The sequence below is a fragment of the Cetorhinus maximus genome, chromosome 8 (assembly GCF_964194155.1).
Source record: "Cetorhinus maximus chromosome 8, sCetMax3.hap1.1, whole genome shotgun sequence".
NCBI classification, from domain to species: domain Eukaryota; kingdom Metazoa; phylum Chordata; class Chondrichthyes; order Lamniformes; family Cetorhinidae; genus Cetorhinus; species Cetorhinus maximus.
Genome location: NC_135886.1, coordinates 13994564 through 14010533, shown reverse-complemented (window position 1 = coordinate 14010533; position 15970 = coordinate 13994564). Strand labels below are relative to the sequence as shown.

Below are 15970 nucleotides of genomic sequence, written 5' to 3'. Positions count from 1 at the left end.
GGGTTAAATTCTGAAGTAATTTGTGTGAGCTATTTTTCCATGAGTAAGTGTTCAATCAATGGATCAGGGAAATGGTGGAAACAGTCGGTATAGACTTGTTCAAATACAAATTAGATAGATTTCTTTCAGAAAATAATACGTTGGGCTCCAGTATCTGAATAATTTGCGACATGATGTGTAGTGAGTGTAATGTGCTCGGGAGGGACGGGTGACTTTGGGTATATGGTTCCCAAAGCTCTCCCCTACTGGGGGTTTTCCTCCCCTCATGTCTGGCTTTGTCACTGACCCATTGATAGAGATTGATCATTATGATTAGTGAACAACTCCATGTGACTACCAGGATGGTCCTTAATAGACTAGCAATTCCTATGACAATGCAGCAAAGAGCCCTGGGAGCAGATTGTGGAAGACTTATGTATATTATAACCTGTTCACCAGACTCCGAATGAGAACTTATTGTGAGCTGCGTGTTCCAGCATCATTTCTACTTTCGGAGCCCCTTCAAGAAATGATCCTGCCCCATTTAAAAGGCTTTGTGCTGTTGGATAATCTATTTCATGCAACCCTGAACATGTAGTCATTGGTTCACTGATTTTAAATTTCTGTAGTTGCCAGGCTGATGGAAACCACAGCAGCCTCTGGGTTAAATAAGTAGCTTACCTCCTCTTAGCTCAATGGGCAGAACAAGGAAATGGAAAATATGTGTTGGGCGTGTGCATATCATTTGCATTTTGTTTTTCAGTTGATCACAGTCGAGTGCAGCTGTCACTGATAATTTCCGACACTGATTCTGATTATATCAATGCAAGTTTTATCAAGGTATGCACTTTATAAATGGAAATATTGCCTTAAAGTAGCCAGTGCATTTCAGTTGAAACCATCACCACTGCCGATTTGGTTAGGGGAGGGGAAAGGTGTTTTTCGCCAATAGGCGACAGTAACAAAGATTGGAGAAACTGAGATAATGGCAAAATGCTGCGGATGCTGGAAATCTGAAACAAAAACAAAAATGCGGGGAAAAACTCAGCAGGTCTGACAGCGTCTGTGGAGAGAAAGACAGAGTTAACGCTTAGAGTCTGAAGAAGAGTCATACGGACTCGAAACGTTAACTCTGTCTTTCTCTCCACAGATGCTGTCAGACCTGCCGAGTTTTTCCAGCATTTTTTTGTTTTTGTTGGAGAAGCTGAGGTTGTTCTCCTAACAGCAGAGAAGGTTAAGAGGAGATTTGACTGAGGTGTGCAAAGTTATGAATTGCTTTGATAGAGTAAATAAGGAAAAACACTTTTCAGTGGCTGAGAGGTTGGTAACCGGAGGACCCAGTTCAAGATAATTGGCAAATGAGCCAGCAGTGACATGGGAAAACATGATCTTACTCGGTGAGCTGTTGTGGTCCAGAACGCACTGCCTGAAAGAGTGGTGGAAGAAAATGCAAAAGTAACTTTCAAAATAGAATTGGAATAAACATTTGAACGGAAAACACAGGGCCAAGGGGAGAAAAACTAGGGGAGTAGGATTAAGTGGACACCTCTACCAAAGAGCTGGAACAGGCATAATGGGCCAAATAGTCTCCTTCTATAAGACCATAAGATGTAAGGCGGGATTTTCCGCACCCACCCGCTGCCACGCTCTTCCGGTCCTGCCGCAAGTCAATGGACATCTGGCTGGGGTGCCACCTCACCCGCGACGGGCCAGAAAAACCCATAGGTAGGAGCAGAAGTAGGCCATTCGGCCCATCGAGTCTGCTCCGCCATTCAATGAGATCATGGCTGATCTGATAACCACTTTCCTGCCTTTTACCCATAACCCTTGATTCCCCTTACTGATTAAAAATCTGCCTATCTCAGACTTGAATATACTTAATGACCCAGCCTCCACAGCCCTCTGTGATAAAGAATTCCATAGCTTGACTACCCTCTGAGTGAAGAAATTCCTCCTCATCTCTGTCTTAAATGGGTGAACCTTTACTCTGAGATTATGCCTTCTGGTCCTAGACTCTCCCACAAGAAGAAACTACCTCTCAGCATCTACCCAGTCAAGCCCCCCAAGAATCTTATGTGTTTCAATAAGGTCAGCTCTCATTCTTCTAAACTCCAATGAGTACAGGTCCAACCTACTCAACCTCTACTCATAAGAAAATCCCTCCATATCTGGGATCAACCTAGTGAACCTTCTCTGGACTGCATCCAATGCCAGTATATCTTTCCTTAGATAAGGGGACCAAAACTATTCACAGTATTTAAGATGTGGTCTAACTAGTGCCTTGTATAGTTTTAGCAAGACTTCCCTATTTTTATATTCCATTCCCTTTGAAATAAAGGCCAACATTCCATTTGCTTTTCCTATTACCTGCTGAACTTGTATGTTAGCTTTTTGGGATTCATGCACGAGGACCCCAAATCCCTCTGTGCTGCAGCTTTCTGCAGTCTTTCTCCATTTAAATAATATTCAGCTCCTCTATTGTTCCTGCCAAAGTGCATAACCTCACATTTTCCCACATCATATTCCATCTGCCAAGTTTTTGCCCACTCACTTAACCTGTCTATATCCCTCTGTAGACTCTTTGTGTCATCCTCACCACTTGCCTTCCCACCTATTTTTGTGTCATCCACAGACTTGGCAATAGTATATTCACTTCTCTCATCTAAGCCAATATATATAAATAATTGAGGCCCCAGCACTGATCCCTGTTGCACTCCACTAGATACAGGTTGCCATCCCGAAAATGCCCCCCTTATCTCAACTCTCTGTCTTCTACTAGTTATCCATGCTAATATACTAACCTCGACATCATGGGCTCTTATCTTATTAAGTAGCCTTATGAGCGGTACCTTATCGAACACCTTTTGGAAATCCAAATATCTTACATCGCCTGGTTCCCCTTTAACTATCTTGCTTGTTACCTCCTCAAAGAATTCTAATAAATTCGCTAGGCATGATTTCCCCTTCATGAAGCCATGTTGACACTGCTTGATTAGATTATATATTTCTAAATGCTCTGCTATTACATCCTTTTATAGTAGACTTCAACATTTTCCGAATGACAGATGTTAAGCTCACTGGCCTATAGTTACCTGTTTTTTGTCTCCCTCCCCTTTTGATTAAGGGTGTTACATTGGCTGTTCCCCAGTCCTCTGGGACTTTTCCAGAATCTAAGGATTCTTGGAAGATTACAACCAGTGCACCCACTATCTCTGTAGCTACTTCCTTTAATATCCTAGGATGCAACCCATCAGGTCCAGAGGACTTATCAGCCTTTAGCCCCTTTAGTTTCCCTAGTATTTTTTCTCTAGTGATAGTTATTGTATTTATTTCCTCCCCCCCACCCCTTTTGCCCCTTGATTATTTTTGGAATGCTATTAGTATCTTCTACTGTGAAGACTGATGCAAAGTATTTATTCAATTCCTCTGCCATTTCCTGGTTCCCCATTATTATTTCCTCATCCTCATTCTCTAAGGGGCCTATGTTGACTTTGGCCTTTCTCTTCCTTTTTATATATTTAAAGAAGCTCTTACTGTCCATTTTTATATTACTTGCTAGTTTGCCCTCAAAGTTTATTTTCTCCCTTTTTTTTTGGTCATCTATTGTTGGTTTTTAAAACTTTCCCACTCCTCTGGCTTACCACTAATCTTTGCCACATTATATGTCTTTTCTTTCAATTTGATACGATCCTTAACCTCCTTGGTTAACCATGGTTGGTTTATCCCCTTCCTAGAATCCTTCTTCCTCATTGGGATATATTTTTGTTTTGAGTCATGAACTATTTTCTTAAATGTCTGCCATTGTTCATCAACTGTCTTTTCCGCTCAACTGTTTTCTCAGTCCACTCCAGCCAACTTTACCCTTATTCCTTTGTAATTACCCTTATTTAAGTTTAGCACAATTGTTCCCAACCCAAGTTTCTCACTCTCAAACTGAATGCTAAATTCTAGCATATTATAGTCACTGTTTTCTAGGGGATCTTTTGCTCTGAGATCATTTATTAAACCTGCCTCAATATACATTATCAGATCCAAAATAGCCTGATCCCTGGTTGTATCCACAACATATTGTGCTAGGAAACTGTCCCAAATACACTATGAATTCTTGCTCATGTCTACCTGTGCGAATTTGATTTTCACAATCTACATGAAGATTAAAGTCACCCATGATTAATGTACTGCCTTTTTCACATGCCCTCATTATCTCCTGATTTATTCTTTGTCCTACAGTATAGCTACTGTTGGGGGGGGCGGGGGAGGGGCTATAGACTATTACCGCTAGTGTCTCCTTCCCCATGTTATTTCTTACTGTATGAATTCTACATCTTCCGATCAAGATCATTTCTTGCTATCGTATTTATTCCATCTCGTACTAACAAAGCTACCCCACCAAACTTCCCTTCCTTCCTGTCCTTTCGAAAAGTCACATACTCCTGAAAATTTAGTTCCCACCTTTGATCTCCTTGTCTCCGTAATGGCCAAACGATCATTTATTCATTTATCTTGTTCCGAATACTACGAGCATTTAAGTAAAGAGCCATTAATTTTGCCTTTTGACCATTTTTCTCCCTATTTGCTGCACACTCTGTCCCTTCCTGTCACACTCTGGGATTTTTTTGATGTCACTGGCATTTATTGGGATGGGCATTAGTGAACCAGATGGGTTTTTATGACAATCAGCAAAGGTTTCATGGTCGTCATCAGACTTTTCTTATTGAACTCAAATTTCACCATGTTGGGATTCAAACCCAGGTCCCCCAGAGCATTACCCTGGGTCTTTGGAATGCTAGTCAGTGACAATACCACTATATCACCGTCTCTCTCTTACCTAAATAGTTGGCCTTCAGTGCTGCCATATCCCCTCTCCGGAACCCTCTCCCTGCTCTATTTAGTTTAAAGCCCTCTCTATAGCCCTAGTTATTCGATTTGCCAGGACATTGGTCCCAGCATGGTTCAAGTGAAGCCCGCCCCACCGGAACAGCTCCCTTCTACCCCAGTACTAGTGCCAGTGCCCCATGAACTGAAACCCATTCCTCCCACCCCAATATCATTCTCTGATTTCATGGGTTGCAACAAAACATTAGAAGCAATAATTAGAAATGATGAAACAGGTGAAATTGGAAACATGGCTGCAGATGGGGCAGGATTGGCAGTTAAATATTGCAGTCATTAATGTATTTAGAAATGATAGGCAGGGTAGGGGACATGGGGTAACTGCTAATCAGAAATAACATAATGGGCGTAGGAAGAAACAACTTAACTAACAAAGGTATAGAGACAGAATCAAAGTGGATTGAGATAAAGGTTATGAAAGGAACGGTCACACTGTTACAGATACATTACAGACTACCAAATAGCAGAAAGAGTATGGAGAGAAAAATATGTTGGCAAATATATGACATGAGGATATATCATAGGGTCATAATCATGGGAGGTTTCAACTAACCACAAATAAACTGGTGGAGAGAGGGAATGACAGGGGAGAAAGGGATGAAGTTTTTATATCATGTATAAGACTGAGTTCTGACCCAAAATGTAAGAGGACCTACAAGAGAATAAGCATTTTTGGACCTAGAAATGGAAAATGAACCAGAGCTGATAAGAGAAGAGGACCATTTGGTAATATTGATCACAATATAACAACATTTGTAAGACAAAGATGGAAAGATAAAGATAGTACTAAGTTCAAAGTAATAGACTGGACTATAAACCAACAATGAGAGTAGAGCTAAGGAAGAAAAACTGGAGAAAAGTATTGAGAAATAGAGGTAAAACAATAACATGCAATATTTAAAGGAGATATTGATGGAGTTCATGATACTTCATGTGAAAGCCATCACATCTGATGATTAAGAACTCTCTTTAGTATTGCATTAAGGATTTTCTCCATACCTTGTACAACTCTAGATTACATACTGGAAAAGGGCCAAAGCTCACAAGCCAACATTGACCTCACTGCTTTAAGACTGTAACAAACCTCAGAATAGATCACTGCATCTCAAACTATATATCTGGAAAAATATGCACTTTGCTTTGATGTTAAAATCTGTGATTTGTAGCTCATTTGATAGAGCATATTTTGCAATGGTCAATTTACAATGGGTGGCATTTATAAATGGTTTTCTCTTTAAGGGAGTGTATGGACCAAAAGCCTATATAGCAACACAAGGTCCTTTGCCCCATACAATGATAGACTTCTGGAGGATGCTGTGGGAGTATAATGTCCTGGTAAGTTTTATATTTGTTCAATCTCATACTTGAAATCCATACTGTCTGAAATGTGTGAACTTCAAGCAAGATATCATGACTAAACAATATTGCAAATCCCAATAAAAGCAAAACACTGCAGATACTGGAAATCTGAAATAGAAAGAGAAAACAGTCAACAGGCCAGGCAATAGTTGTGAAGAGGGAAACAGTTAAAGTTTTAGCTCAGTGAGCTTTCATCAGAACTGGCAAAGGTTAGAGACATAACCGGTTTGAGGCAAGTGCTAGTTTTTGCTTTGTAATTCTGAATATTGAGGATTCTTTTAATTATCATTAATTCTCCGACAAGGCCAGCACTTATTGCCCTTCCCTACTTGCCCTCACTTGATTCAACTAATTAGTTACTGGGGCATTTCAGAGACTAGCTAAGGGTTAGCCATGTTGTTGTGGATCTGGAATCAAGTTGACAACTTCCTTTAAAAGACATTAATCGACTAGTTGGAGTTTTATGATACACTGATAGGCTCATGATCGCTTTTTCTGATACCAGTTCTTATTTTGAGACTTTTTAAAAAAAAATAACTGAGTTCAAATTCTCAAACTGCTATGGTGGGATTTGAATTCATGTGGTCTGGATTATTAATTCAGCAGTAGTTCAAAGAAAAAGACTGCAGGGCTACCATGTAAAAACATGCGGAGTGGGACTAATTGGATAGCTCTTCCAAAGAGCTAGCACATGCATGATGGGCTGAATTGCCTCCTTCTGTGCTAGATGATTCTGTGATTCTTTTATAATCACCACGCTCCTGTACCTCCATAGGACTGAGTGTGTGTGAGGGTTCACGGGCCCTTTTATTTAAAGTTTATGAAGAGATCGCAAAGCCAGGAAGCTGCGCAAACTTCATAAAATCGGATCCAACACTTGCTGGAACTTTACCTGATACGGGATATTTTTGTTGTGATCATGAACAAGGGCCATGATTAGCAAGAGTAAATGAAGGAACTCGGTTGCTTTACGATCAGATCTGCATTTCTGGAAGTCTTGCAAGACAAGTCTGAACTGGGATCTTTGCCCAGATGCACAGTAGGGAAATTATGCTCAGGGAAAAATCCCCAGCCACTATGCCAATTGGTCAATTCGTGTCAAAATACTGCAAGTTGCTGTGCGGTTTGCTGAAACTGACCAAGTGGGTAATTAAAGGGGATTCTTACCTCGTGTGTTTTTGTAACATGGTTTACTGCTTATTGCACGGGCCGTATGATAATATTATGATGTTGGCACTTACGGAACTACAAAGAGAATTGTTTTTATTAAAAGTACAATATATTTGCGGAACCTTCAGGTCATGAGCCTGTTAGAAAACTTCTTGGCAAAAATGGTAGTAACCAATTCCACAGTTTCCCTATTTTGTGTGTTCGTAGGGATGTGGATGTCACTGGCTAGACCAGCATTTATTCCCCATTTTGAGTAGCTTCCACATTCTGTGTTCCTGGTTTTGAAGTTTAAAATCTAGAAATACAAATAATCATTTAACCCATTTCCAACACTGGACTAGTAATTCAGAGTTCGTGAGTTCAGAATTCTGTTGTGGCAATTTCAGAGCTTGAATTACTTTTAGAAAATCAGGAAAATAAAGGGCTTGTCACAGAAAAAGTGACCATGAAGCTATCAGATTTTTGTAAAAGCTCTTGCGGGTTTTTAGGAACCTTTACGGAAGGAAACCTGTCACCTTTGACCGGTCTGGGCCCGTATGTGACACCAGCCCCACACCAACATGGTTGACTCTTAACCACCCTCTGCAATGGTCTAATAAGCCACTCCGTTGTGTCAAACCTTTATCTGTGGTTCGAAAAAAGGGCAGCTCAATGCCACCTTCTCAGGTCAATTAAGGATGGGCAATAAATAGCAGTGTTACCAGTGATGCCCAAATCCCAAAAACAAATAAAATAAACAGAATACTTTCTCCTTTAGAATTTTGTTTAACATCCATTCTATTTATGTAGGAAAACCTTGGCAGGTTACTAAAAGTAAGATTGTTAGCATTACTGACAAACTGTAAGTGGATAATTTCCTGAGATAACATTTCCAGTACAGGGCTTGCTAGCAGTGGGCATGAGGTGCAGAATCTGGCTGAACCTCCAATCTACACTGCACTGTCAAGGCTCTTTGATTGGGTAGTTCAATGGGTTAAACGTTAGTCTTTTACGTCTGGGACCTGTTCATATCCAACCCTGACCAATGGGATGAAAATTTCCTGTGTCTGTAGGCCTGAGGATCTGCCCTATTTCTGCTGTTCCTTTTCTTCTCCTTGAAAGTTATTGCCCTCAGCTTCTCACCCATCTCTCTCATGACTTTCAAGCCCGTTCTTGACCTGCTCACAGTAACTGGCTATTTGCTATGCGACTGCATCGAAAGTACACAATACCTCCTAGTTTTCCCCGACTTATAGAACCATAGAAAAGTTACAGCACAGAAGGGAGGCCATTCGGCCCATCTTGTCCATGCCAGCCCGAGGACACCCAGGTGCTCTTTTTAATCCCACCTTCCTGCACTCGGCCCATAGCCCTGTAGCTTACAGCACTTAAAGTGCAGATCCAGGTAATTTTTAAAAGAGTTTAGAGTTTCTGCCTCTACCACCAACTTGGGCAGCGAATTCCAGACACCCACTACCCTCTGCGTAAAAAAATTCTTCCTCATGTCCCCCTTACACCTTCTGCCACTTATCTTGAATCTATGTTCCCTGGTTCTATAATTCTCCACCAAGGGAAACAATTTTATCCTGACTTCTCTAGAGTTTTCAGCATAGTTAATCTTTCCATCCCCCCACTCCAGAGACTTGAGCACAAAATCCAGGTTGACACTCCAAGCAGTACTCAGGGAATGCTGCACTGTCAGAGGTGCCGTCTTTTGGATGGGATATGACACCGAGGCCTTGTCTGTTTTCTCAGGTGGACGTAAAAGATCCCATGACATGATTTCTAAGGAGAGCAGAGGAGTTCTCCCCCTTGTCCTGACCAATATTTATCCATCAATCAATATCACTAAAACAGGTTATCTGGTCATTATCATAATACTGTTTCTGGGAGCTTGCTGTGCGTATATTGGCTGCCGCATTTCTTACATTATGACATGACTGCATTTCAATACTATTTCATTGGCTACAAAGTGCTTTTAGGATGTCCTGAGGCCATGAAAGGTGCGAAAGAAATGCAGGTCTTTCTTCCCTTTATGTACTGTTCCACTGACAGAGTCTATTTTGGGTGCCATGTCACAACTAACGTTACCTTCCTTTCAGTTCCAACAACTTCAATACCTTTCCTCCAATAACTTCTTCACACAGTTGTCCTATGCCACTTCTCCATTGTACCTCAGTGACCCCAACCATGGTATGGGATCAATTTCTATAAGGACACCAAAAGCACCCAATTTTAACTCTCTGGCACCAACCTTAACTTGAAACATGAAGGTCATGGTGTCATCGGAGTTGAGTCAAAGCTTTCTCCAGCTCAATGCTGACAAGTTTGGAATCATAAAAACAGGAGGAGGCCATTCAGCCCATCTAGCCTGTTCCACCTGTCAATTAGATCATGACTGATCCAACTCCGAGAGATTCCTCAATCCCTAATTACATGCCAGTTCTGGACTTCACATGAACACTTTGCAGCTTAAGTGCATCTGTTTCCACTGACTGGAATTTTTACCCTCTGGAGTGATAGTTACTTACTTATCTCAAGATTTGATCAGGCTGAAGCCACTAGTGTGGGACCTTCATGTCCTATTCAATTCTCAGCTTTGCACAGAAGCCTGCATCTATTCCACACCCAAGATCAGCTTCTCAAATAACGGTGTCTTCCTGTGATCGTACTTTGTTCCCAGTGCCATTAAACCCTTATCCATACCTTTGTTATCTCCAGAATTGATTCATTCAACATTGTTCTTGCTCTAACCCTAGGAAAACTCCAACCCATTGAGGACTTTGCACCTTGTATATTAGCCCATTATTATATCTCACACACTTGGTTATCCTATAACTACTAATCTCCTTTGCTGCTCAGCTCCCAGTTGCATCAATTCCAAATTCCCCATCCACCAGTTCAAACCCTCCACTCCCTCCCTCAGATTCACCCCAATTCCCCCTCTGTTCCTTTGACTTTGATGTACTGTACAAACCCCATCTCTCTTCCCCCACCCAAACCACCATTGTCTTCAGCCACGATGACTCCACACTTCACAATAATGCTCTTCTCAAACCTCTTTGTCACATCTTTCCCCAAATTTAGAAGCCTTCTCAAACCTATTGATAGCCAAAATGATCCTCTCAGTTTCCCAGTCACCTTCTCCTCTTATGGATATTTTATCTCTTAAAATATGTTATATAAAGTTCTTTCTTCATGTAGTTGCAAGTTGTTGTAGGTGGTTATTGCATGCCTAAGGGTTGGAGCTCAATACTGTCCTTCTGATGTGTTTGTTTTTCCCTCCTTCTGACAGGTGGTGGTCATGGCCTGTCGAGAGTTTGAAATGGGACGGGTAAGTTGTCATTGCCCGTCAGCCCCTGCCATATCGATTCTTTCGGTCTTTTGAAGAATTCAAGAAAATACAATGATTATTTTTCAAGAAAGTTTTATGAATCGCTGGTTAGGTCTCAGCTGGGAGTATTTTGTCCAACTCTGAGCACATTTTAGGAAGGATATCAAGGCCTTGGAGGGAGATATACCAGAATGCTACCAGAGATGAGGGACTTCAGTTAATGCGGAGAGACCGGAGAAGCTGGAATTATTCTCCTTTGAACAGGGGAGGTTAAGGAGAAATTTAATAAATTTATGAGGGGTTTAGATAGTGTCGATATGGATAAGGGTCAGTATACCAATTGACAAGTATTTAAAATGGCAAAAGGATCAGAGGGGCAAGGTGAAAGTGGATTATTTATTTTAGACAGTTTTTTCTTAGTATATCTTCAGAAACATTTTTCCCCCCTTCTCTGGGGAATAATGGTGGAAGGATTCCTGGGCTGATTATCAGCACATTGAACCACATCTTGAACACACCTTCCACAGCCAACAAGTCTTGGCATGGGTCTGGAACCAAGAGCTTCTGGTCCAGAGGTAGGATCGCTGCTGCTGCACCACAAGACCTCCATGTTTTACACAGTGAGTTGTAATGATCTGGAACTCGTTGCCTGAAAGGATGGTAGAAACAGATTCAATAGTAACTTTCAAAGGGGGATTGGATAAACATTTGAAAGGGATAAATAAATTCCAGGGGTATGGGAAAAGAGCAGGGGAGTGGGAAAATTTGGTTAGCTTTTCAAGAGGCCAGCACAGGCATGATGGGCTGAATGGCCTCCTGTGTTGTATTTTCTCTGAGTTATGTCTGTCTTTACTTTTTTAGAAAAAGTGTGAGCGATATTGGGCAAGCATAGGAGAGGATCCATATTGCATCGGGCCGTTCTGTGTTTCTTGTGTGAGTATTTTAACCAGGGGCAAATTCTCTTACCCCTGAGAGGAAACATCTTTTAATCAGCTCTCAAACTCAGCTCCCTATTTAAAGTATTCTTAATCAAATGTGTTTTTGCCTACGACTAGGAAAGCAATGGCGTACCTGTCTTTGTGGCAAGGATGTTGGAATAGAAGAGTAAGGAGGACTTGCTGCAGTTACATAAGGCTTGGGTGAAACCACACCTGGAGTACTACCTACAGTTCTGAGCCCCTTGCCTAAAGAAGGATATACTTGTCTTAGAGGGGATGCAACAAAGCTTAATGGGATTGATTCATGGGATAAGATGGTTGCCCTGTAAGCAAAGGTTCAGTAGAATGTGCCTATACGCTCTGAAGTTCAGAAGAACGAGAGGTGACCTCATTGAAATATATAAATCCTGAGAAGGTAGATGCTGAGAGGCTGATCCTCTGGCTGGAGAGTCTACGGTAGGATTGACACTCTCAGGATAAGGCGGCTGTCATTTAAGACTGAGATAAGCAGATGTTTCCACACTCAGTAGTGTGAATCTTTGGAATTCCCCATCCAGTGAGCCGTGGATGCTCAGTTTATGGAAAAGTAATGAAAATGCCCATCATTTATCAGACCTCGTCATTTCAAAGCCTCAACGGTATATTTAAAATGAACACAAAGGAAGCCAGCCATTTCGTGCTGAGCTTTATACTTACTGATAGGGTTCCCATCTCTGACTGGATGTATTCCTGGAGGTTATATCACGTTAGAATCTTAGAATGTTCGAATTTTAAAAAGGGAACTGGATATATATTTGAAAAAGAAAGATGTACAGGGCGATAGGGAAAATGCAGGGCGGTGGAACTAATTGGATAGACCTTTCAAAGAGCTGGCATTGGCACAATGAGTTGATTGGCCCCCTCTGATGTAAGATTCTATAATTTGTATTTCCATAAGTAACTTGAACCTGGGAACTTCCTTGTTTGTCTGAGTTAATTATCGACTGGATCAACTCAATGTGCCATTGGAAAAGGCCAGTTGTACGGTTTTGATATATTCACCCACAGACATGCAGAGCCACACAGGAACCCAAGTGTTCTCAATTTGTTGTTGAGTTTTTAACGGTGTTGGGCAGAGTGTGGAAGCGTTCCTGTGCGTAGTTGGGTTATGAAACCCATCTGATCCTACTTTCTAATCAGGTCACATTGAAAGAAACTGTTACAGCGCCACAGCCCTGACATAAAGCACTGGCCCAATCTCCTTCACTTCGTTATGGTTCACTCAGTTTAGAGACTCTCTCTCGTTCTCCAGGAAGAAGAGAAGGCCAAACCGGAATATATCATCAGAACATTGAAAGTTCAGTTTCAAAATGTAAGTAATATGATTAAAGAAATTGCTGTTAAATTGTTACGATGAAAACACACAGTAATCACTGTCAATCCAACATTATTAACTCTTAAACTGCCGGCTTCTTGGGATGACCATTTTTCTTCCACTTTTTCAGCACATGTAATGGAGCATTGATATGATCACTAATATTACAATGAGAACTATACTGGCATCTATTACTGTACATTCAGCAAAATAAAACAGTAAAGTAAAATCCTACATGCAAATATAATGCACAACGTGTTTCCTCTGCTGTGCTCATTCTCTGGCTTTCCCTCCCCTCTCGCATCACCCATTTTCTACCTTTTCATGTCTTGTTCTATCACTCACTCTGCATTCTTTCTCCTCCACCTTGAGTTTTTTATCTTGCCCCCAACTCTTCCTCTAACCCATCCTGTTCTTCTCTCCACCCACCCTGTCCCTTCTCACCTTGAGCTGTCATCCTCATTCCCGTGCCCAGGGAAGATGCCGGGAAAAATGAATCTTCTGTGATGTCATATCATGATGACTTTCCTCCCATTCCATACCGTTAGACATGAAGCACCATGCCAGCTGAAAAGGAACTATCCATTTAATCCCAATTTCCAACTCTTGGTCCGTAGCCCTGTCGGTTATGGCACCTCCAGTGCATGTCCAAATGTTTTTTAAATGTGCTAAGGGTTTCTACCTCTACCACCCTTTCAGTCAGTGAGTCCCAAACCCCCATCACCCTCTGGGTGAAAGAAATTTCTGCACAACGCCTCTCTAATTTTTCTATGTTCTATATTCTAATAAATCTATATCCCTGGTTATTGACCCCCCCCCCCCACCCCCAAGAAAAATTAATCCCTCCTATCCACACTATCTAGATCCCTCATTATTTTAAATAATTTGATATCTGCCATGCTTACCCGGTCTGGCTGACATGTGACTCCAGACCCACAGCAATGTGGTTGACCCTTAACTGCCTATCAAGCCATTCAGTTGTACAGGTGAAGCACAACAAATGGTGGCCTTACCTGTGACATGCGCGTGCCATGAATAAATAAAAGTAATGCAGTCATTTATCACGTGCCTACATGCTCCTACACAGTATTACCTCAGCGTCAGGTTTGATAGCTTTTCACTGATGCTCTCAATAATTTTCTTGTCTGTGCTATGTTAAATATACTTAATTGCTGTACAGCCTTTGGACCAATGCAGTCCAATGCCAACGTTCACCTGTGTTGTGTGTAAGACGTTTTCAACTAAAGTTAGTGCCTCTGGCTAAAACAATGTTGGCTGTATCCTGTGGCTTGTCAATGAATTCTATTGGAAGAGCACTGCAACTTAGGTTGTGCTGTCTTTTTCTAACCAAGATCTGCCGGACTATGTATCAGCTTCACTATGTCAACTGGCCGGATCATGACGTTCCATCTTCAATAGATCCCATCTTGGAGTTGATCAAGGACATGCGGAATTATCAGCCACATGATGACATTCCCATCTGTATCCACTGCAGGTAACACACCAATCTCTAAACAGCACAAAGAATGACAGACCATAATAAATGCACAGGACAAGTTCAAGGCCAGTTCACGTTACTCTCCAATAACTTGTGGCTTGTAAGAGGGGTAAAACCTGGCAGTGAGAAATACTCCCTTGGCATTACTTCATTTTCCACTGTTATTTCTACACAACCTGACCAAACAAAAATGCTTATGGTTTCTCTTCCCTATACTGGCTAGCTAGCCCTGAACTGCTCTAATAAATATTTGGTACTTCTCTGGGTTGGGAGAATAGCATTGTAATCTTAGTTCTGATCCCATGATTTATATCGTCCCAATTTAATTCCAAAATCCCCCTTTTCCCGCTCAATTTTTATTGCCTGTCCCTAATTGCCCTTCAGAAGGTGGTAGTGAGCCACTTTCTTGAGCCACTGCAGTATGTGCGGTGTAGGGACAGAGCCCCAAGCTTTTGACCCAGTGTCAGTGAAGGAATGGTGATATAGTTCCAGATCAGGATATTGTGTGACTTGGAGGGGAAATTGGAGTTGGTAGTTTTCCCATGTGCCTGTTTCCCTTGTCCTTCTGGGTGATAGCGACAATGAGGAGGGATTGGGCAGTGGGTTTATTATAGGGGTAGAATATTTACCTCCTGCTCACCTTGCACTTCTGCCCAGGCTTCAGGATATGTCTGAGGTGTTTGCTGCAGATAAGCAAAGACCTCCAAAATCAGCTCAATCTTGCTGCCTTTGTGATACACAGACAAGTGACTTTCACTGCATGTCAGGCAGATCAGAGCAAACCAGCAGCAAGCAGAATGGTGGGTGGGGGAGAAGTGGGGCAGAAAGGTAAGTTTTTAAAAATTCCTCTGGACCCCTGGAAACTGTGAGCCACCTCCTATCCCCCAATCCCCCACCCTCCTGACCAACCCCTCACCTCCCAATTGGATGATTTGCTTTACCTTGTACCGGCAATGGCGAAGGACATTCCTTCAGTATTGAGTGAGATACCGGCTTCCATTCTGTCCTGAAAGTTGGGCTTGGAAACTGCAGCTCTGGGCACTCACAATCGGAAAAAATAATGCTGACACCAAACCAAGCTTACACTGAAATACCATTTGGTTGGTTTATAGTAATGAGGTTCGGCTTGTTGGAGCTTTTCATTCTTGAGTGACAATCATGTCCCTCACTGAGCAAACCAATGGTGGTTTAATGTGGGATAGGAATGTTTATCTTCCATTACACTGTCTCCTAATGTGTGTCTCTAACTCTCCTCTATCTCACAGTGCTGGCTGTGGAAGGACAGGGGTGATCTGTGCCATTGATTATACCTGGAAGCTGCTGAAGGATGGGGTAACGTTATCTTTTCACCCTATTTGCATACATGAAACCCATTTGAGCAGCATCTTTGCATCACAACAGGGAACTGAGAGCTCTAAAAACACACTTGGCTAAAATATCTCACTGGCACTTTATTGATGCTGGAA

The 15970-nt window shown here is 41.8% G+C and overlaps 1 protein-coding gene across 2 annotated transcripts in view; it reads left to right on the top strand.

The window, feature by feature from the left end:
* Window positions 1-15970, top strand: part of LOC144683449 (tyrosine-protein phosphatase non-receptor type 22-like) — a 98208-nt gene that overhangs the window by 26851 nt on the left and 55387 nt on the right. The window contains exons 4-10 of one of the 2 annotated variants that reach the window (XM_078546475.1): window positions 743-819; window positions 6112-6207; window positions 10676-10714; window positions 11576-11647; window positions 12944-13003; window positions 14359-14501; window positions 15770-15836. In XM_078546475.1, coding sequence (XP_078402601.1) covers window positions 743-819; window positions 6112-6207; window positions 10676-10714; window positions 11576-11647; window positions 12944-13003; window positions 14359-14501; window positions 15770-15836 — 554 coding nt within the window. The remainder of the gene's footprint in view (window positions 1-742; window positions 820-6111; window positions 6208-10675; window positions 10715-11575; window positions 11648-12943; window positions 13004-14358; window positions 14502-15769; window positions 15837-15970) is intronic. The other variant, XM_078546476.1, reaches the window with a different exon arrangement.